General features: G+C 37.3%; 1 protein-coding gene across 3 annotated transcripts in view; it reads left to right on the top strand.

Annotated features, from left to right (window-relative positions):
- Positions 1–22,562, top strand: part of Rgl (Ral guanine nucleotide dissociation stimulator-like) — a 292,275-nt gene that overhangs the window by 72,465 nt on the left and 197,248 nt on the right. For all 3 annotated transcript variants that reach the window (XM_090389533.1, XM_090389534.1, XM_090389532.1), the window contains one exon: positions 1,532–1,713. In XM_090389533.1, coding sequence (XP_090245659.1) covers positions 1,532–1,713 — 182 coding nt within the window. The remainder of the gene's footprint in view (positions 1–1,531; positions 1,714–22,562) is intronic.

The raw sequence follows: 22,562 nt of genomic DNA, 5'->3' as shown, positions 1-22,562 counted from the left end.
ATATGGCTTTAGTCACTGATGCTCCTAAAACCCTACTACAACAAAAACCTGAGGTGTTTCATTTGTGACTACTCTGTCTCCTATCTTTTTATCCCCCCCCACATTAGTCTCTCTGAACTTCTTAAGACTTTCTCAATTACACAAGCAAAATTTGTTTTGTAAAGATGGATTCCATCTTTACAAAACAAATTTCTTCCGTTAACTAGGAAAGGCCATGCTGAGAAAAATTTCCCCTTATAAGCCTTGTGCAGTCTCCCAAGTCTGGTTGTTTTCTGTTGCATAGTCCCTCAAGTATAGTTGTTTCCTATTTGAAACATTTTGATGGTTGAGGTACTTTTGTGCCTAGTCTGTTAATCAGCAAAACGTAATATGTTGGAAGCTTAATGTTGTGTCCACTGTCCTTTCTCCCACTTTCCTGCTTATTGTGTGGAGATGGGGGAATCCCCTGGTGCCGTCAGACAACTAACACACTTTGCTGCTTATTGTTATTCTTGTTCATTATGTCCAGTTATCATTATTTTTGTTCATTATCTGTATCTATTATTTGTTGTTTTAAAGAACTCTGAAATTTTCATAGATGAATTTAAATGTTGGTTTGCAGAAAAATAATTTAACGCCTTGTTTCCCATTTTAAGACAAAAGAAGTGCAATCTCCCTTTTAGGGTTTTTTTTTTTTTTTTTTGCTGACAAGAACCAGCATATGGACCAGTATTTTATTGGTGAGGTCTACTGGTAGCTCTCAGGAGACCATATGCACTCTGCCATGGTGCATTTTTTTTTTTTTTTTCATAAAGAAATGGGACCTTCCAAGATGATAATGTGCTGTCATCGAGCCTGCTATGCACGAGTGGTTCGAGGAACACAGTGAAGATATCACTCATCTTGAGTGGTCTCTAAATTCCCCTGTTGTCAGTCCAATTGAACACCTCTGGAATGTTTTGGAACAGGAAATGAGATGTATGGACACACAACTGTAATCTCTACTGACTCTGTGGAAAGCATTGCAGGCAGCATGGCTGCAGATCCTGATGGATGCTTTCAGACATCCAGTGGAGTCAACACCTAGGTGAATGGTTTCTGTTATCTGTATGAATGGTGGTCCAACACTGTAGGTATTAGATAGGTGGTCACAATTCATTGATTACTGAGTGTGTAAAATATTAAAACAGTAAATTACATATTAAAATTAATTACAACAGTGAAACTCCATCTTAAATTCAGTTATCAGTAAGTTTTTCCTAATGTTGATATGCAGAGAATTCTTATTTCACAGTTGTTCTAGCCCGTTAAATCATGACTCTCAGTAGTGATGTATGCTCAGTAACAAATGATTCACAATTATAAAATATGATCAGGAATAAGTTAATGTAAATAAACAATACCTGTTGATATGACAAAATGAGCCCTAACAATACAGAAATGTATTTGAAAAGTAACAAAAATATTTGTTTATTTGCAGGAAATACTTAATTTTTTGTTATTATCATTAATGGTAGCAGTAATTTTTATTATTTTTTTTTTCAAATATTAGAACATTAATGCAAGCACTTCTAGTGTGGCTAGATATGTATCCTGAAGATTTTTGTGAACCACCTCAGTATTTAAGCCTCCATCAGTTATTGGACTTTGCATGCAAACATGTTCCTGGTTCTGGTTTGGAACTACGAGTACATCACCGAATAGAAAAATTTAAGAGGGAAGGAGAGTCAAAAAGTATGTTCACATAAATGTATTCAAATGAACAAGTAATTATTTTTATTGAGAACATGGAAAATATATCTTGATTACTTTAATAAGGATTTATTGTGATTAGAAGTTGTATAACTTATGATATTTGTATCATTTTAATTCAATTTCTTTTCTTAATTTTTTCCAAAAAGTTCACTGGAGAAAAGGAGTTTCTCAGTTTGTGCAGGACTGCTTCCATTTTCATAACATGTTCATTCGTTATGAAATATATTACTATTTTATCAGTAAGCTTTTGATGTGGCTTTTCAGTTTTAAGTAATTATATTGGTCTGCTTTTTAAGAAAAGTTCTATGTTTTACTGGTAATAAGTACTTTGAACTTTTTAATGAAAAGTTACTTAATTTTCTATATCACATCAGAAATTTTTACAAAAAAAAAACAAACTGAATATATTAGTGTGCTTCTGGTTTATTTTTAGATTTTGCAAATCAGTTTTTTTTAAAAAGAAATATTTTTACTTTTTAAAAATAGAAATATCGAAAGATAATTCCTCCTATCAAGCTAATGGGAGAAGATGGGCACAATCTCGATTTCTTATATAGACTGGAATAAACTTGCACCTTTTTGACTTCTTCAGGCAGCTAGTTGGTGGCTGTGTTCCTCTTTTTGCATCCAGCATTAGTTGGCAATTTCACATTGACATACCATCTCCTTGGTATCTTCCTCCCCTGTTTTCATTTACACTACCTTAATTTTCTGGAAAATAGTTGAGATGAGAGTGCAAATGCATGTTAATATCATATTTTACCTAGTTTTTTGAACTTCTCTAGCATGTCAGTCACAGTTGTCTCATAAGCTAGATGTTTGTTTCCCAAAAAATTCATCCATGGTGAGAATCCGAAACCTTAAATTTTATGAGCCAAGTAAACAGTAGTACAGCTTATACTACCTAAAGCTTATTAAATCCTTCTTTACAGTTTACATTTATGGCCAATTTTAGAGATCACCCAACAGTTATTCCTTCTCGACTAACATAGACTATTGTTTATAGCTACCTGACTTAAAATTGTTGGGCCTAGAATACTATCAATAATTTAAATACTAGCCACTGGGCCCTCCTTACCCCTACAAATGTAATCCCGAGCTAGAGGTTTGAATGCCGTGACCTAAGATAAGACTGTCAGTAAGAAAGTTCAGGTACTTATAGCTGAAGTAATGTTGTTTGGGTACGCAATGCTCTGCTTGTTCTTCACATTATACCCTGCTGCATTTCTGGAACTAAATAGTCATCGTAATACGATCGTTAAGTTCCCTCCATTTTTGTTGTTATTTGTTATTTGGTTTTTAGGAGCAATAGCAACTGAGGCCATATTGCTCTGGGAATATGCAGTGGTCATTCCCTGACCCTTCCGCATCCTCCGTATTTGGTGGTCACTGGCTCGAACCCGGGTCTAATCAAGAAGCGTGTGCTACGCACTGCTGCTCCTGCCCACCTGGCTATGAAGGCACCTAAGTTCCCTCCATGCCACATGAATCATAAATGTTATAACTTTCTTTTTGCCACATTTCCACAATTTATGGGAGCTCCAACTTTTATCTTGGTCATCTAATTTAATTATGAAACATTTTTCATTTAACAATTACCATTGTCAAAGACACAGAATATTGAAATCATGTTAGAAACAGATACAACTTAGCACAATTGCAGCAGAAAACAACTGAATGTGGAAGAAACACTTCACAGGTTTATATAACCACCTGTTTTGCAGATTTTGACATGTCTAACTGTGTCTGGACATATGTCTATACCTGTCAGTCATAAAGGAAGTAGTACATACATGGAATGTGTATCTATGAAAACAATTCTTACAGTTTGCAGAAAAGCTGTACATGATAGGTAAAATCAGTTTGGAATTTTAGAATTAGCACTGAAAGTACACCAAGAAACATCTGAATTTTGGAAAAATCAAAATTTATGCACAGTGTTGTTTATTTCACATTTTCTTAATTTTTCATCAGAAAGTAACTAATAACATATACATAATTGATTAATATTTAAGTTTACTGAAAGCTCCTCATGAAGTGCAAGTTTTTTATGTATTAATATAGTTTCTTTTAGTTGCTATGCATCAGGAGAATGTCTATCCCTCTGCTATTTAAGGAATCCATTTTGTTACCAGGATAACACACAACACAGGATTTGTTGTACCTTGCTTATAAAGGTCTGTTCATTTTCATGGTGCTAACCAAAAAAAAAAAGTCAAGAATGATGCTAATAATACAGGAACTCCCGGACTTACATAATACTTGACTTATGCAAATTCAACTTTACGTAAGTTTTTGCCGGCTGGTGCAAACTTAAAAAATCGTGGAAACGTATTTTGCATCCTGTAGGAATAAATGGAGACATCGTGAAAATATCGTAATGTGAACCCAATGACACATTTTTTTTTTTTTTTTTTTGGTAATTCATTCCAATACCTTGGAAGTTGAAATTTTCGCTATATAACTAAGCTATTTATCTCTCTAAAAGGTCATTTTTATAATGGAAATTGCTCTACACTTGCATCGTTATCATATGTTCCATTATAAGAATCAGTTTTGAATGCGTTTGTGGTATTTTTCTAAAACACATTTCTAGATGTCACTATCATAAAACAATTTGCACTTTCCGGTTTATTGGCCTTTTCTGTTAGCACAATCTATTATAAATGGGTAGTTATAGGTGGTAGATGACTTCATCAACCGGTGAAATACCACCACTTTGCTTATTGGAGGCCTGAAGTGGTGAAACCCATGTTTAGTCTCTAGAACAAAGTTTCCGGCATCCCCCCCCGCCCCCCTACTTCTCCTTCCCATGCACGGTACTAAGTACTATAGGTTGATACCTTTCGTGTTTGGGGTTTTCATAAAAAAAAAAAAAAAAAAAAAGTAAACTCAATCTTATTGCATTTGCAATAATCCTGATAACTGGAATTGTGTGGGTTTTTACATTATTATGGTTAAATGTGCTCCCCCTTCACTGAAATCTTCTCTTTCTTATTTACTTATTACAATGATGAAGGGAAAGCGACCAACGGAAAGTGCTAGGAAATGAAACGAAAAACAAAATTGATTTAGAAACGAAGATGATTAATTAAGAAGTACGAAGCAGGACAAAGTTTGTCATCTATTGCACGGAATTAGGTCTCACTGCTTCAACAGTGAATACTATTTTAAGGGACAGTGCGTGTATAAAAGAACATGCTCAAGGATCAAATTATTTCACACTGGATCAGTCTGCCCCAACAGTGATCACAAAACAGCATTCAAGTGGTATATCGAAAATGGAAAAGCTATTAATAATATGGATGGAAAATCAGATTCAGAAGCAAGTCCCCTTAATCTAATGGCCATTCAAGCAAGAAGTATTTATGAAGATAACGATAAGTATGGCAAACCCCAAGCCAAGTTCATGGCAAGCAACGGGTGGTTTAATAGGTTCAAGCAGCACGCTGGTTTTGAAAAAGTATGCGGTGATGTCGCCAGTGCCGATTCTGCAGCTGCAGAGAGAAATTTGGTGATGTGTTGGAAAAAACCCCATATGAATCTCCACAGCCCTTAACTTCTGCAGCGGCGTGCTTATCAGCTGGAGAGTTAATTCTGGCAATGATGCTCGAAAGGTAAAACTTGCTGACATTATGCCTGTCTCCTCTCTCTTTTTGTAATTTTATAATTTTGCAATTTTGTACACTTTTGTAATTTTTCCTGCGCATGAGATAAAAAAAGTCGAACAATTCTGTTTACATGTTCATCGAACATTTCTTTTTTGCTTCTATCAAATTCAATGCGCATAGTTGCAAGTGCGGAATTTCCCTAAATGCTTATTTAGGGAAATTCCGACTTATGTAAAATCCAATTTATGTAGCGTTCTGCGGAACACAACCCTTGTAAGTAAGTCGGTTAGTTCATGTAGTATGAATTTTTTCAGTCTAGTAGTAATGGAGTATATTTTTTCAGTAGTTTGCTCACATGCACCATACTTAATTGTTATTATTCACATATGTGAGGCTTTTTAATGAACATGCTCTGATTTTTATTATTTTTTTTGAATGAACTGGTTAGAAGATTAGAGTTTGCATCAAGTTGTGTTTTGATTTTATGAACAATCTTTGGGGAAGATGGTTTATCCTAAATTAAGCAAATCATTTCTTTTAAATACACTCTTTTGTGTTGCATTTTGTTAATCTCACAAATGGTTTTAGTTTTCAAAAGTAGTTTGTCTTATATTATTTATTATTCAGTAAATGAGTCGAGTTCTCTCTTTGCTTTGTTTGATGGCATGGTGAACTTCACTGTGAAATCCAGCAGATTCAAATAAGAAAATATTTGTCTCAGCCACAGTGAAAAATGTTACCTGCACAAACTTTTAGCAGTTTTGAAATTGGAATTTCTTTCATTTGATTTACCTCTCAGGATTAGCAGATTCATTGTCTTCAGAAATCTTTTTGAAGAAAATATTTATTTATTTTTTTTGTTGAAGCAATTTGCTCCTCTCATTTCATGTGGAAAAATTCTTAAAACTGTTTAAGAAAAAGTATTTAAGGTGTTAGTATGCCCCTATTCATCCTGAATTTCATTCAGAAGGTCTAAAGCAGTGTTTCCCAACTTTTTTTTTCAGATACAGACCACTTTTATATTTCAGGTAGAATCTACAAACCACAAAAAATGTTAAAATGTATTTGTAAATTTATTAACCTTTTCTGAAATACATAGTTTTTCAGGGTTGTTCTAAGTACTTTCAGATAGTTTCAAATTATGCTAAAAAAATTTCTACTGATGTTTTTTTTTTTTTTTTTTTCTGTGCCTCTAAGTAATTGTATACATGGTTTCTAATAGATGGCAATGTGAAAATAGATTTTAAAATCAGAGGAGGAGATCATACCCTGTTTGCATTGTTGGCTGAATTTGGCTTACAAAAGCCAAAATTTTCTGGAATTCAGACCCAGTAGTCGATGAGATTGGTTTAAGTGATGCATAAATATATGTAGAACATAGTATGCATTGGGTAGTGCTCAAAGGCATCGTTTTAAGAGGCAGTAACTTGTGAAGGGAGCAAACAAAGTTAATAATGCATCATTATGATAACACTCATACACTGACAGTGCTTGCTTACTTACTCACTGAAGATGGAACAAATATTCCTAAAAGTGTCCTCCTGATGGTGGCCATTCTTCTTCTTCTTCTTTGGTCCTTAGCTGGCGGCTGGAGGAGGCGGTTGGCCACGCAACCAGTACGCTACCGTAGGTGCTGCAGGGTTTCGGACTTGCTCTGTGATGTTCTTCCATGCGTTACGATCCATGGCATCAGTCCTGGCCTGATTAAGGTCGAGACGTCGGCTCTTCAGGTTATTTTCCACTTGCTTGGCCCACGTTTTCCTAGGCGCGGTCCGTTGAATGCTCCATTGGGTGGGTCGTTGTCTCCAAAGGGGTGTGGATGGTATTCTATTCGTGCCCATTCTACATAAGTGGCCAAACCATCTAAGCCTTTGCTTCTGGATTTGGTCGGCGATGGTTGGTTGCTGTTGGCATCTGGCACGGATGGTATCATTAGTGATGTGGTCGCGAAGTGAGATGCCCAGGATCTGCCGCAGGCATCGCATTTGGAATACCTCAAGTTTTTTTAAATCTAGCTTGAGACAAATCCATGTTTCTGATCCGTAAAGGAGAATGGGCAGGATCAAAGTCCGGAAGAGTCGGATTTTAGTCTTTGAGGAAATGTTGGTCCTCTTCCACAGACACCATTTGAGCGAGGCGAACGCAGTGGCCGCCTGTCCATTCTGCTGTGGATCTCCACGGTGGATGCAACTTTCTTCTCCTGGACCAGCGACCCAAGGTATTTAAAGTCCTGCACTTGCTCGATCTAGACACCTTCGAGATAGATGATGGCTTGCGACCCATCTGTTGTCAGGGCCTTTGTCTTATCAGCATTGATCTTGAGCCGTATGGCCGGGCAATGCGGGCAATATCGTAGAGGATGTCGGTGGCTTCAGCGTTGTTTCCGGCAAAGATAGCACTATCGTCGCCAAACATCAAGTCAGTCACATAGTGATCCTTGCCATATTGTATACCCCATCTGTTCCTGAATGCTTGCCTCATAATGGCGTCGACCAGGATGTTAAAAAGCAACAGGGAGGCCACGTCTCCTTGGCGGACTCCAGTTTGGATGGTAAATTCCTCAGATAAATCGTTCTGGATGCGCACCTGGCTGGTTAAACCATTGTTTGCAGTTTGGAGGAGTGTGATGGCCTTTCGAGGTACATGTTCGACCTCTAGCAATTTCCATAAGGCGGGCCGGTGGACACAGTCGAAAGCAGACTTAAAGTCAATAAAAACAATGACGGTTCACTGTCCATACCGGATCCTCTCCTCCATCAGTTGACGGATGGCGAAGATTTGATCACAGCATCCTCGCCCGGGTCTAAATCCTGCCTGTTCTTCTCGACTGGTTTGCTCGCGATGTTTTTGCATCCTTGACTGAATGATCTTCATAAGGACCTTTCCAATGATGGAAAGGAGACTAATGCCACGGTAGTTCTTACAATCTCGATTATCACCTTTCTTGTGAATTGGCACGATAATGGCTTTCCTCCATGTTAGCGGAATTTGTTCAGTGCACCAGATGGTTTTGAGGAGTGAGTGTAGTCGGCGAAGCAGTACATCTCCCCCGGCTTTGATCGCTTCTGTGGTGACTTGGTCCACTCCTGGTGCCCTGCCATTCTTTAGGGATTGTATGGCTGCTTTCACTTCTTCTACTGTAGGCTCGACATCGACCATGGAGACCTCAGGGGGATCGATCGGTCATGCGGTTGCTGGTGGTCCCTGAGGTGGGTCGTGATTATACAATGCTTTAAAGAATTCACTCCACCGTTGCAGGCGTTCGGACGGTGATTACACAAAGGTCCCATCAGTGTTCTTGATGTTGTCACTAGTCAATTTGGTCTTTCCACTCAGACATCTGAGGGTACGGTAGAGAGTGCGGTACGCGTGCTTGGATGCCGCCTCTTCAAGATCGTCTGCCACTTGGTTCCAGTATGCTTCTCTCTCCGCTTTCATCCTCTGTCGGACTTCTCGGTTTAACTGCCGGTACCGTTCAAAGTTGACCAATTTTGCCTGTTTCCGTTTGTCCACGAAGTCAAGGCACTCGTCTGATATCCATGGTTGTGTTCGGCGTCGGGCAGGTGGGCATAGGGGCTTGGCACATTCCAGGATTGGCATCAGAGATCTGCTTTTCTTCTTCATTTATATCCTCGGACGCGGCCAGTGTCTCAAAGCGGTTGGATAGGGTGATCTGATATGCCTGTTTGTTGGCAGCATTCATTAGTTGCCTCCAGTCCAGCTTGGCTGACCGAGATGACCTTTTTGCATGTCGTAGTTTGAGCTGCACCTTCGCCCGGATGAGGTAGTGATCAGATCCGCAATCAGGTCCCCTCATGGCACGGACGTCCATGAGTGATGAGCGAAATCGAGCGTTGATCAAAATGTAGTCCAGGATTGCTGAGTCCTTGCCAGATGGATTTCGCCATGTAAGTTGATGTTTTTGAGGGTGCTGGAAATGGCTGTTTCCGATGATCAGGTTGTTAGATGCGGCAAAGTACAACAGACGGTGGCCATTAGTATTAGTAGTGGCAAGTGATGCATGAAAGCAAGCAAGCTTATACAGCATCAGCAAAAGGGGGGGGGGACCCTTCCCACATCACCTGTCCATTCCCTCCATTTTTCTTCCTTGAATGTATTCAAACTATCAACTTCACAACAGATGGAAGTTTGTCTCAGCAATCAACTACCGCCTAGCTAAAGGCAAATTTCTGCAACTATCCTTCCTTCCTTCCTTAGTTGGGGTTTTTCTACATATTTGTTTAGTCTGAGCAAGAGAAAGAGTCCCATCAGCATTAAGCTTGCTCAATCCATTCAAACCCTTAAACCCTCAGTTGGATCACTTCACAATTGCCTAGCCTCCAGACTGCAATTTGCAGAACTAAATTGTTTTTTTTTTTTTGGTAAGAGCACCTTACCAAAGGTGCTCTTACCAAAAAAGGGTGATGAGATTGGCAAGGCTCTCTTACTTTGGTAAGAGAGCCTTGCCAATCTCATCACCCTTCTCTGCACCCATTCTACAACCTTCGTAAAATGAGGTCTGCAGACCAGTATGCAGTACTCAAAAGGTGACCCAACCATTGCCTTAGTATTAGTAGTGGCAAGTGATGCATGAAAGCAAGCAAGTGACAAGTGACTATTTTTCCTGGAACAGAAGCTAACAGGTCTGTAATTATTCATGTCAACCTTTGATCCCAAGATGCTCTCATCATGCCACAATTATGAGAGCAAAGATGCTCTCATAATTGTGGCTAAGGGTTTGCCTACCTCCTTTGCTGCCTCCCTTAATATAATTAAGGGAGGCAGCAAACTGAAATTTGTATATCAGCCTTTTATGTGTAACAATATCAAAAACTTTCCTGAAATCCAAGTATATGGTATTAAAATTATGAGATAATCACCTGTTAGCAAATGAGATAATCACCTGTTAGCAAAATTCCTGTATATCATTGACAAGAAATGCCATGGGCTGTCCTATCTGCACTGTTCAGAGAATTTCATATATGACTGCAGTTATCCTCAGATCTGAGTGTAGAATCACACAGTTGGTATGTTAAAATGGAATTACTTCTACAATATGCAGTACTTTGTATTTGTTAAACTTCAATTGCCATTTCTCAGCCCATGCCTAATTGTTCTAGTTGTTGCAGTAGTATGCTACTGCCATTGACCACCCAGCCAACCTTAATACCATATGAAAATCTAGACATTAATCCTGATATACCTTCATCAGTATCATTAATAAATATAGAAAACAACAATGGGCCCAGCACTGAACCCTGAGGGACTCTGAAAATTAAACATTAGTCCAAGAAGAGTAGTGTCCATTGATAACCATTGTCTTTTCCCACTCAACCATCCATTTATCTGTAGCAGTAAAAGATAAAGGTAAACTGTAGCCATTATCAATCCACTGCTGGATGGATGCCTCCTCAACAATTTATGTTGAGGGGGAAATGGACCCTGATTTGTCATGCTGGTCCAGTGTGAGTTGGCAGATCGACCGTATGTAGCAGTCAGGGGCTTGAACCCTGGTCTACTCAAGGAGCATGTGCTACTGCACTCCCACTCCTAATCTCATCTGTAATGTTCTTACATGTTCTTAATGTTCTAACATGTTCTTAATGCCAAACTGAAATTTGTATATCAGTCTTTTATGTGTAACAATATCAAAAACTTTCCTGAAATCCAAGTATATGGTATTAAAATTATTTTTGCATCCAATTCTTTTGTTACAGAATCAGTATCCACACAGATTAGTTAGACAAGATTGCCCTTTAACAAACACATGCCGAGACTGAAGTATAACTGCACTCCCATCTAGATGGTCCTGCATTACTTCTTTAACAAGTGACTCTATTTTTCCTGGAACAGAAGCTAACAGGTCTGTAATTATTCATGTCAACCTTTGATCCCAAGATGCTCTCATCATGCCACAATTATGAGAGCAAAGATGCTCTCATAATTGTGGCTAAGGGTTTGCCTACCTCCTTTGCTGCCTCCCTTAATATAATTGGATAGACCCCACCCACCCCATGTGAATTTTTTAGCTTCAATTTTTCTTCCACTTTCCTCTCAGGTTTCATAACATCATTTAGCTCCCTGTTAGAGATTAATAAACTTCTGGCATCCCCTTCCCTAAAGAATTCTTGTGTGAGTGTAGATGAAATATACCTATTTCATCTACACTCACACAAGCAACGTGAGCAGGATCATCTACTGTTAAATCAAGTGGATCAATTGTGATTCATCCCCTGCCTTTTAATGTTTACATAAGTAAAGAAGTCTTTGCTGCTTTTTTTTTGTGTTCTTTGCCATTGACTTCTCAAAATCGGCCTTAACTTGCCTAACTTCTGTTGTGTCTTGCTTGCAGACTAGTTTATATTTACCATATTCTTCTTTATTACCTGATAATATATATGCATCTCATGCATTTTACTTCTGTGCCACGAGTTTCATTAGTTCATCTGCCATACATTTAGGTCTAAGCTCAGAATGGTATTTCTTAGTTGGTATGAAAAGCCTAGTAGCTCCTATGATTACTTCCTTGAATGCTTCCCATTTAGAATTTGCTGTTGGTAATATCATCAGGTGATCCCTATGTATAGAATATAAAAACTGTCTCAGTCCATTGTAATCACCCTTATGAAAGCAAAAGCCCTTCCCTTTACTATCAACAGTAGTTAGTCTTTAAGTAAATCTCACACCAGCGTACTGTGATTGATGCCACCCAGAGGATCTTTTACCTGTAGTTCTCAGTAAATGGAGAATCGCTGCTGATAATCAGATCAAGAGTATTGCTTCCTCCTGTTGTTCTCTAACATGCTGCTATAGAAATCAGTTATCCAATAAATCCACAGGTGTTTCTAGTGTGTGAGTGACCAATCTACATGCCAACCAATATCTGAAAAGTTAAAATAGTAATAGTATTCGCCATATAGTGCAAGGTAGCCACAGGCTTTTGCTGCAAAAAAAAAGTAAATAAGAAAATACAAATTATGTGCTTCCCTTCTCACACAGGTAAACACTCTAGTTGTTTATGGCTGTGTTCCCTCCGTTCAGCTTTGCTTTCAGCAGGCTTCTGAGACTCTGATGGTATTTTTCGGTCAGTCAGGCCTTAATTTCCTTGTGCTATAACTGCTGAGCTTGCATCATCCCCAAGTATTTGTAGGCCTCTCCTTCTGCCATGGCTTTGATCTCTTTACCACTCTGCAGCTGGTAGTTTCGGTTGACTAATTTTCCCTGGCGCAATCCGTGGGTCTTGCATTTGTCTAGACCAAATTCCATTCTATTATTATTATTATTAGAGAGAGAGAGAGAGAGAGAGAGTGTCAAAAGTAGAAGGGAATCACAAAGAAAGAGAAAAATGATGATATCCGGTTCAGGGCTTGGCACATCTCTCTCTCTCTCAGAATCAATAACCGAAAATATAATAACTGGAGGTCACACCATAAAACGGGGTCAGCAATCTGCGGCTCTTTGAACATGTAACTGCGGCTCTTTTAGCCCACATGTACGACAAGAGCTGCACGCAGCAGACGGCGACATGAATATAACATTAGTTTCAGCGCAAGCCGCAAACACTTCTCAGTTTAGTTTGCATGTACATCGCGAGCATTAATAAATAATTTTATTTATTAATGATTATTTATTATTAATATCTTAATTTATTATCCCCCCCCCAGCTTGAGCTATGGTGCAGCTCTTTGGATTCGTGTTTTTTTTTTTTTTTTTTTTTTATTAGATCAAAAATGGCTCTTCACTCAAAAAAGGTTGCCGACCTCTGCCATAAAACAATTTGCAGTTTCTGGTTTATTGGGATTATCTGTTAGTGCAATCTAATTATAAACAGGTAGTAAACTCGATCTTATTGCATTTGCAATAGTACTGATAGCTGGAAATCTGTGGGCTTTTACATCATAATTATGGTGAAATGTGTTTCCCATTCCTCTGCAATCATATGAAAAACATAAATAAATTTTCAGAAGCTTCTCTTCATTCATATTTTTTAATTTTCTTAAATTTGTGTCTGCCATTTTCTTCGTTATTGATTGCTTATCTTTTTTTTACTGTTTTAAATTTTACACCAAAAAAATGTCAGTGAACAGAATCAATTAACATGTACATATTACAATAATTATTAAGCTATGTACGTAAGTGTATATTTATTTTTCTTTTGCTAACCTGTGGAAAATATTCTTCCGATTTTCAGGTATCATTTAATTTTTATTAATTGGCAAGGTAATAAAGCATTAATTTGTGCTTTATATCTTTACTTTTATAGTCTGTGGATTATAAAAGTAAAAATATAATAGAATTAAAATTCTATTGTATCATTTAATAGAATTAAAATTCAGTTCGCAAACGGGATTACAATAAGCGACGCTTACCACACATCATATAGTGAATGGAAAGTTGATCGTAAAACTTGCACTTGGTATGGTATTAGAAGTAATACACTATAATATCAAAAGATGTAAAAATGAGTTTTATTCATTTCTTTAGTCGGGTAGGTAAAGTGCCTGCCTGGCAACCTAAAGGTCACGGGTTTGAATCCCGCCTCGGGCTTGGATCAGAGTAAATGCAAAAACCTTTGGGAGGTGCATTATGGCCACAGAAGCCGATGCACCAACAACTAACAAAATTTTAAAAAAATTTATTTCTTTTCTTTCAATTCAGTAATAATGTGCAACCAAGTCAAAATATGAACAAATAAATATTTTAAACCATTTATTTACAAATTTTTTAATTTTACAAATTTCCAAAATTTCATGAAGAAGCTCATTCCATAGAGTTCAAACAGTTAATAACAAATTTTTAAATATAGTAATATGTATTCATACAGTGGCAAACAAAAAAACTGCATCGCCTTAAAAAAAAAAAAATAACATTTCTAGTGAAGAAATGTATAAGATATTGTTTGATTACAGTCATTTTGTTGTCGCAAAGCAAAGGTATTATCAGATAATGCTTCTATTGCCTCAGACAATAATCGCAAGGTATTGCATCAGCCGTTTCTATAAATATGGCGTTGGAAGGGTATACACGCTGATTAGTATCCTGTTTTGCAGAGGTGTAAGCATGATTCCATATGTCCAGTTGACACCAAGAAAAAGAAGTGTAGCTGTTGCTCTGTCACAGGAAGGACTTTCTACACGTGCTATCACTGATAAAATAGGCTGCCACCAGTCAACAGTATCCTGGGTGCTGAAATTAAAGAGTAAAACTGGGGATGTGAAGAGAAGACCTGGATCAGGCCGTAAGAGAGTGACTATGCCTTCCCAAGATTTGAAATGGCTATGCCTTTGTAATCGGCATGCTAGTGCTCATGATCTAAAATTGGACTTTGAGATGGCCTCTGGTGTTGAAACAAGTGCATGAACTATCCAGAGGCGACTTTCAGAATGTGGTCTGCATGCCTATCAGCCCAAGAAGACGCCTTTGTTGACCCAACAGATGAGGAATAGAGACTTCCTTGGGTTAAAATGCATGTTTAATTTCTGATGAATCAAAATTCAACCTGCATGACTTGGATGGGAAGCTATGTCAGAAGACGAAAATCAGAGGCATACCATCCTGACTGCATAACACCAACTGTAAAGTTTCCCACCAGTCAGATGGTCTGGGGATGCATAATAAGCAAAGGGTGGGGTGAATTAAGTTTATTAATGGAATGGTGAATGCCGAAACCTACACTGCTATCTTGAAAGAGTGCCTGAAACTCGTTATTAGCGATCACCACACAGACATCCAAAACTGCATTTTTTAACAGGACTCAGCACCTTGCCACATAGCAAAATTGGTGTTTTATGCTATTTATTAAAAAAACAAGGAAAAACCAATGTTTTTCCTTGTTTTTCCTCCCTTAAGGTGCTGTCATACCTCAGAAATGCTGGCATTACAGTGTTGAACTGGCCCCGGCAACAGTGCAGGTTTGAACCCTATTGAAAATTGCTGGTACATAATGTCTAAAATTGCTCAGAAGAAGCCAATAAGTAAGATTCAGCTGCAGGAGAGCATTGTAAGGATTTGGTTCACGAAATTAGGCAACTGTATGTCCAGAAGTTGATTAACTCTATGCCAGATCATTGCAAGGCTGTAATTGCAGCTCGAGAAGGAACAAAAATATTGAGAACTTATTTTGCTGATTTACAGTACATAATACTATTATGTTAACTTGCCATTTCATTTTGTACAAGTAAATGCAATAAAATGTATGTTTGGTTGTCATGATTGCCATTTGCATGATTTCTCATATTTCCATTAATTACGTATTTTACCCTTTGGGAAGATATTTATGGCAATTAGGTATATAGCAGGTGGAGTCTTTTTATTGGATTTCATTCACAGAGATATATATCCCATCTAACAAATGCATTTCGAACATTTCTGCAACCCACAATGCAGTGCAAAACACATTATTTTCAAAATTCACAAGTGATGCAGTTTTTTGTCCACCACTGTACATAATATACAGAAATGTTAGTTTGTTATAGGCACGTAACATAGTAATTTTTAGGATGTTATGTATCTACATTTCCCATTAGTCTTAATGGGGTCCTTGTGTTTCCACCTCCTTAACAAGTTCATTTATTTCTAGATCCAAAACTTTCAAAGTATAATAACCCTTGGGAGTACAGTCAATGTTGATTCCTGTACTTTTTTTGGAGAAGAATTTTACGAAATAAAATTGCGTAAAATTCTTCTTCCAAAAAAGAGAAATTCAAAACGAAATTTAAAAAAATCTGATTAACATAAATACATAGAAATGATTGGTAGGGAAAATTTTAAGGGCTTTCTGGCTGAGTTCAGGTTACTTGTTTCTTATCAACCAAAAATTTGCAACTTGAATCATTTTTTAAAACATTTTTGTGGATGGTATGGATGCCATGTCAGTTAACTGCTGTTCTTTCTTCTTGAAGAGATGGTTATTTTCATGGATAATAAATGAATTCAAAATCCATAAGTTTCCTGAGCATGGGAAATGAATTTTTCTTTATGAGCAGCTGTGTAATATTTTATATCAGTGAATATTTCTTGTGTACTATAACTCTCATTTATAGCTTAAGAAAAAAAGTAGGAGCATGTCAAAGCAGAATTTGTTCATTCTTTGGTCCAGTAACCTGAGTTTTTTCATAAAATCTTCAGTTTTGTTGTAGGGTATTGAAAATTGTCTTTAGTGGGCCTTTCAGACTTAAATTGACATCATTAAATATGTGAAAAATATCTGGCAGATAGTGCACGTTTTGTGAATCGGTGTCTTGAAAATCAGCAGCTGAATAGAATTTTTACTTGTCAAAAATATATATCAATTCCTCTAAGGTATGACCTTGTAGAAGATTGTCATTGAGAAAGCCACTTAATTTTCATATGAAAGTGAAGAGGAACCTGGCTATAAGAAGAACCCATTTCTTCACAAAAAACAGTAGGTAATCAAGGTTAAATTCTTTGCTTTTTATAAATTTACAAATTTTACCAATTTTAACTTTGTTTAACATTGAATTCATTTTCTTTGTGGTTAACGTTTTCCTATTTATAATGCAATAACTTGCTTGTAAACATTCTCTGGCTTCATTTTTCATGTGAGCCACAAGTCCTGAACAGCACCCATTCATGGCAGCAGCCACATCTATGCTTACTCCTATTCAGTTTTTAAATAGTAAACCTTTTTTAAAATATATTTGTTGATAACACAAAATATTTTCTGGGTGTTTTTCCCTAAAGCCCATGTAATCCACACTGAGAATTTTTTGCTTCAAAATTAATATATCTACTGTAATAAATCAGCAGAGCATTGTTATTATTATCATTCAACTCATCTACTTAAAGGAAAAAAAACCACTTTGACCCTTAAAATTTAAAAATTAGTTATTGTTCTACATCCAATGCTAATTAATTCTTCTGCAAACAGTAATATCAGAAAGGGGAATTGAGCAAATTATCTCTACAGCTTTCTCCTCTAAATTTTCTCACTAAGTGTCAACCATACTTGGCTTGATTAATGCTTCTTCTATTGTAAAAGGTTTTGTAGCTTTAGAAATTCTTCAGTATATTGAAATTGATGGCTTCACAGCACAGTTCGTATACTCATTTTTTAATTAGTTAATTTTATTTTATAAATATTACATAGCATCCAGTTATGCAGGTTTACAACCAAGATCTGTCGTGACCCATTCTCCATCCCTCCTTTGTAACAGTTTTTTCCATCTGTTTTGCAAGAAAATAAAAAAATTACATAATGGGAAATTTTTAAAAAATTCTGCAAATTGCTTATTTTTGTTGAATTGGCTGTCAGATGTACAGGTGTATGTGGAAGTTGGAATGGGGGAAGTGTTGTTCTTTAATGTGTAATTGCATTGTTTCTTCGTACTGTGTGAAGTAGTGTGAAGGTAATAAACAATGCCCTTTAGTAAGTTACCAAAGATGGAAAATGTGGAAAAGGTGACATATTTGCTTTGTGTACTCTATATAGATGTGATTTTTCAATTTCATCTGCTAGAAACACTGCATCAGACATTTGCTAGTAATCAGACATTTGCAAAGAAATAAGCAAAAAAAAAAAAAAAAAAAAAAAACAATGTGCATCATGAAGAAAGGAATGCAAAAATAGATATGCCATTACACATTGGCACTGATTCTGTTATTTTTGCTAAAAATGTTTTATTTGCATTGTTTATCATGGCACATAACCTTTCTTTGTTGTGCTAATCGTGCATGCATGTTGTTCAAAAATATGTTTTCCTATAGTGAAATAGCAAAAAATACAGTTCTGGAAGAATAAAAATTACAGAGATTGTTAAAAATTGCACAGAGAAGGAAAGAAGTATTGATGTCTATGAAAAATGTGTAATTTTTGATTGAAACAGATGGCAGTAATGAAAATGATTTCAAGCTGTATCCCATTGGTGTGACATTTCCTAATAATAATAAAAAATCAGATCAAAAGCTGCTTGCCATCAGTGCCAGAAATTGACTGCAGTAATAACATTGGCTGTATTTCAATGCTATCAGGTTTTACGTTGCACCTTATGCTATCAAGTTCGCGATATACATTATGCTATTCCATATTGATTTAATATACTACAACAATGGGGCAAGTTTCGAATGGTACAAGGTTCTATGGAAACTAAGTAGTAACATACAAAATCCCTATCTACATTCAAAATAAACTAAGTAGTGTGACTAGGACTATAAAGCTACTTCTAGAAAATCTATGGTTATATCATTTACGCTGTAAGATGACCAGTGGATATATATTCTCTTCTTCCTCAAAGTTTATCTTATCTCTGTGATACCGCCAGTATCCAGTTTTTTACATGTTTATTTTCCAACTTTGTTATCTTTTTCGCTATTACCATATCCTTCATTTATGAAGATGTAACTCCCTCCTCCTCCTCCTGCTGTAAATTTTTTCCCCACAATTGCTGAAGTAAGTTCTCCTTTGAAAAATCTTCACTTACATCATACACTATGGCACCTCCGTAGCCAGGTGGGAAGGAGCAGCAGTGCGTAGCACACACTTCTTGATTAGACCGGGGTTCGAGCCCGTCACCACCAAATACGGAGGATGCGGAAAGGTCAGGGAATGACCACCGCATATCCCAGAGCAATATGGCCTTAGTTGCTAATGCTCCTAAAAACCAAATAACAAACAACATCATACACTATAAATTTTCTTCTGGGCTGCTTTGGTACTCTATTTTAAATCCAAGTTCTTTATTTTTGTGTACTCTTGAATCTGGCTTAAATCTCTTGCTGAATCCACCTCAATAATAATAATACCTTTATCCCTAATTTAATGCATAGTTTGCACCTTTACTTACTGGTTTTACTTCCTTTTTAACTTGATCCATCACTTCTTCACCAGATCCATGTTTAGGCTCTTCTCCTTTCAACATAACAGAATTTCTCCTCTTGGGCTTTATCTTCTTATAGGAGTGATGCCTAAAAGGTAAACTGCAGCCATTATCAACCCACTGCAGGATGGAAGCCTCCTCAACAATTCATGTCAAGGGAAATGGACCATAATCTGCCATGCTGGTCCAGTGTGGGTTGGCAGATAGACCGTATTTAGCAGTCAGGGGCTTGAACCCTTGTCTACTCAAGGAGCATGTGCTACTGCACTCCCACTCCTGACCACTCAGCTACAGAGGCCCTTGAGTGATGCATAAGTCACCTTAAATTCAGCCATCACCTGGCAATCTCGAATTCTTGATTTCAACATTTTATTTTCCACAAATATTTTTATAGCTAGCCTTGTTTTCCAGGGCATCGTACATATTCAATATACTATTCGTGGCTGCTCTTAGTCATCTTATTATAGTTTCAAAATAGGAATCTTTGGAGATCAATTCTTATTTATTGAATGTCACTAAACTCAGCCCGCACATCCTGATCAAGCGTTCTTTCTTTGTCACTCATAATTTCTATTTCTGAATCTGTATCACTTCTGACTTGCTTCCTATAAACATTTACATCTTCACCACCTTCCTCGTTTACTCTTTCCAACCATATCACCCCAAATTTCAACATTAGGTGAGGTCTTTTCAATCTCCCCTCATTTCCACCTCTTTCACTATCACTTTCTCCACCATCATCCTCAGAGGATGAAACACCAACCTTTTTCTTTTCATACCTGATCACAAGGCAAGAAATTAATAATACCAATCAATACTAATCAATTTTAACACAACTTAAAATTTAAACTAATACAGTAAATTCAAAATACAACTCCTAAATTCAATATACAAACTCAAATGTAATAGAACTTCACAAACTATAATAACCTAAAAGTCAAAACACAAGGTCCTTCGTCGACCGGGCTAGCCGGGTGGGTAAAGTGCCTGGTAACCGAAAGGTCGCGGGTTTGAATCCTGCCTCGGGGCTTGGATCAAAGTACTGCAAAAACCTTGGAAGGTGCATTATGGCCACAGAAGCCGATGCGCCAACAACTACCAAAAAACAAAACAAACAACAAAACAAGATCCTTCAGTCTTGACATTTAACACTATTCTCCTACTTATTCTCCCTACAGTCTAATCAGCTTCACTTAGCTGACTAGGGAATCTCCTTGGCCACCCACTCCAGGTGATGTGGATGCAGGAGCTTTTAATAAGGCACACTTGAGCTTTTGATTCCAACAAAGTTCTTAAAGAGTTCAGTGTTCTGTCACAATGAGCACTTTCACTAGCACTATTCACAGAGCACTAATAAACACATGACTACCCCAGTATATTCAAATTGCCTCTGGGACAGTAGGGGAATACAGATGAAGGTGAAGAATTTGGATGGTAGGGAGATTTTCACATGGAAACAGAAGTTAAAGGGATAGACTGGCACCCCCTATGGTGGGAGCCCATCCTCCACAAGGAGGGGGTTGTTGAGAACAGAGAAAGATTTGGAGTGGTAGGGTCCACCAGACAATGTTTTGGATGGGAGGTGGGGGGGAAGGGTTTTGGAAGGAGAGTAAAGTCAGAGTGCTTTATGTTGGGGGTGGGAGAGTATGTGCTGTGGGCACACCATGCAATATGGTAAGAAATCCCACACTGGCCAGGCAAATCACAGCTAGTGTCAGCAGATCTCACATTGTGCCTCTCAGAAGGGGAGGCTTGACATTAGCAAGGCAAGGGGTTTCCTAAGTAGGTTGCCCTTACAGTGGTTTGATTTGGATTGGCTGTCAGAACAAACACCCTCACATGCACTCTGATCACTCACTCACCTGTCATACACAATACATGATACATTTTTTTCTTCTCCTAACATATATTTAAGGGCAAACAAACTAAATGTACACGACATCACTTTCTCTTACTTGTTTGCCACCTTACGTTCAACTTTCACACAGACACGACACAGTTACCACTTTTTTTTTTAACTGGTCAGGCATTCACTTAGCCATTGCATAGTTTACTCAGATGATTTGGCATTTGTGCATATTTTAGCAACTTAACCAGCAGGGTTGAGAAATTTTTTTTTATGGATATACGTATTCAGGGGATTAATTTAACATACATTAATTGTATTACAGAAAGAACAGACAGGGCAGGAGGTGGGTGGGTTTTGATCCTAGTTAAAAAGCACATTTAAATCTAAGTCAGTGCAGCCAGTTGATTTAGGTGAAATGTTGAGTCAGTTTGGTATGATATAGGCACTAGGAAAACAAAAATGACAGTAGGAGTGTGTTATAGTCCTAAATGACTGTGATTATATAATAAACAACTATACAGAGAAAGAGTGGGCCAGTAAATCACAATGTCTCATAATGGGAATTTCAACTTTCCAGATATTGACTGGAACTTGTGGATTCACTTGTACATTGGCTGAACTTTTGTGAATTTATTGGATGGCTGCTTTCTACAGTAGTACGTTAGAGAAGCAACAAGAAGAACTAATGCTCTTGATCTGATTATCAGCAGTGATTCTTCAAGCATCGCTGCTTGAATACCTGCAGTAAAAGGCCCTCTGGGCACCAGTGAACACAGTGTGCTGATGTGAGATTTACTTAAAGGCATAACTACTGTCAAGGGTAAAGGGAAGGGCTTTTGTAAAGAAGACTACAGCAGGATCATCAGATGTTACCAAAAGCAAATTCTAAATGGGAAGCAGTCTGGGAAGTAATTATAGGAACCACTAGACTTTTCATACCAACTAATAAATACAGTTGATTCCGGTTATTTGGGACACATCGGGACTAGTGCATTTTGGTCCGATTAAGCGGCTGCTCCAATTATTCAAAGTTTCACGTAAATAGTTAAAAATACGATGGACCCCTGCTTTACAATTGGTTCACTGTTACAATCAAATCACGTTACGATGGACTCACCATAGTAAAGTACAGTGCACTATACGATGTGTAGTAAGCGCTGGTCATTGTGATCACGTTTGTCAATGAAATTTTAATTCTATTAAACAGCGATTCTAATTAGCGAAAATAGGAGGAATATTATCCACAGGCTCTAAAAGTAAAGATATATTAAGCACAAATTTACCCTTTATTACCTTACCAATTAAAAATTAAATGATACGTGATAATTGGAATAATTAATATGTTCTGTAATATGTACATACTAACTAGTTGTGGAGCAATATGGCCTTAGTTGCTAATGTTCCTAAAAACCAAATAACAAACAATAACCAACTAACTAGTTGACATTTCTGTTCTGTGACATTTGTGGGTGTGGGTCAAAATTTAAAACAGTAAAAAGATAAGCAATCAATAACAAAGAACATGGCACACAC

Source organism: Mastigoproctus giganteus, chromosome 2 (assembly GCF_048544385.1).
Source record: "Mastigoproctus giganteus isolate SK-2022 chromosome 2, ASM4854438v1, whole genome shotgun sequence".
In the NCBI taxonomy this organism is placed as follows: domain Eukaryota; kingdom Metazoa; phylum Arthropoda; class Arachnida; order Uropygi; family Thelyphonidae; genus Mastigoproctus; species Mastigoproctus giganteus.
The sequence above is the reverse complement of the archived record's forward strand: the minus strand, read 5'-3'. Positions and strand labels throughout refer to the sequence as shown.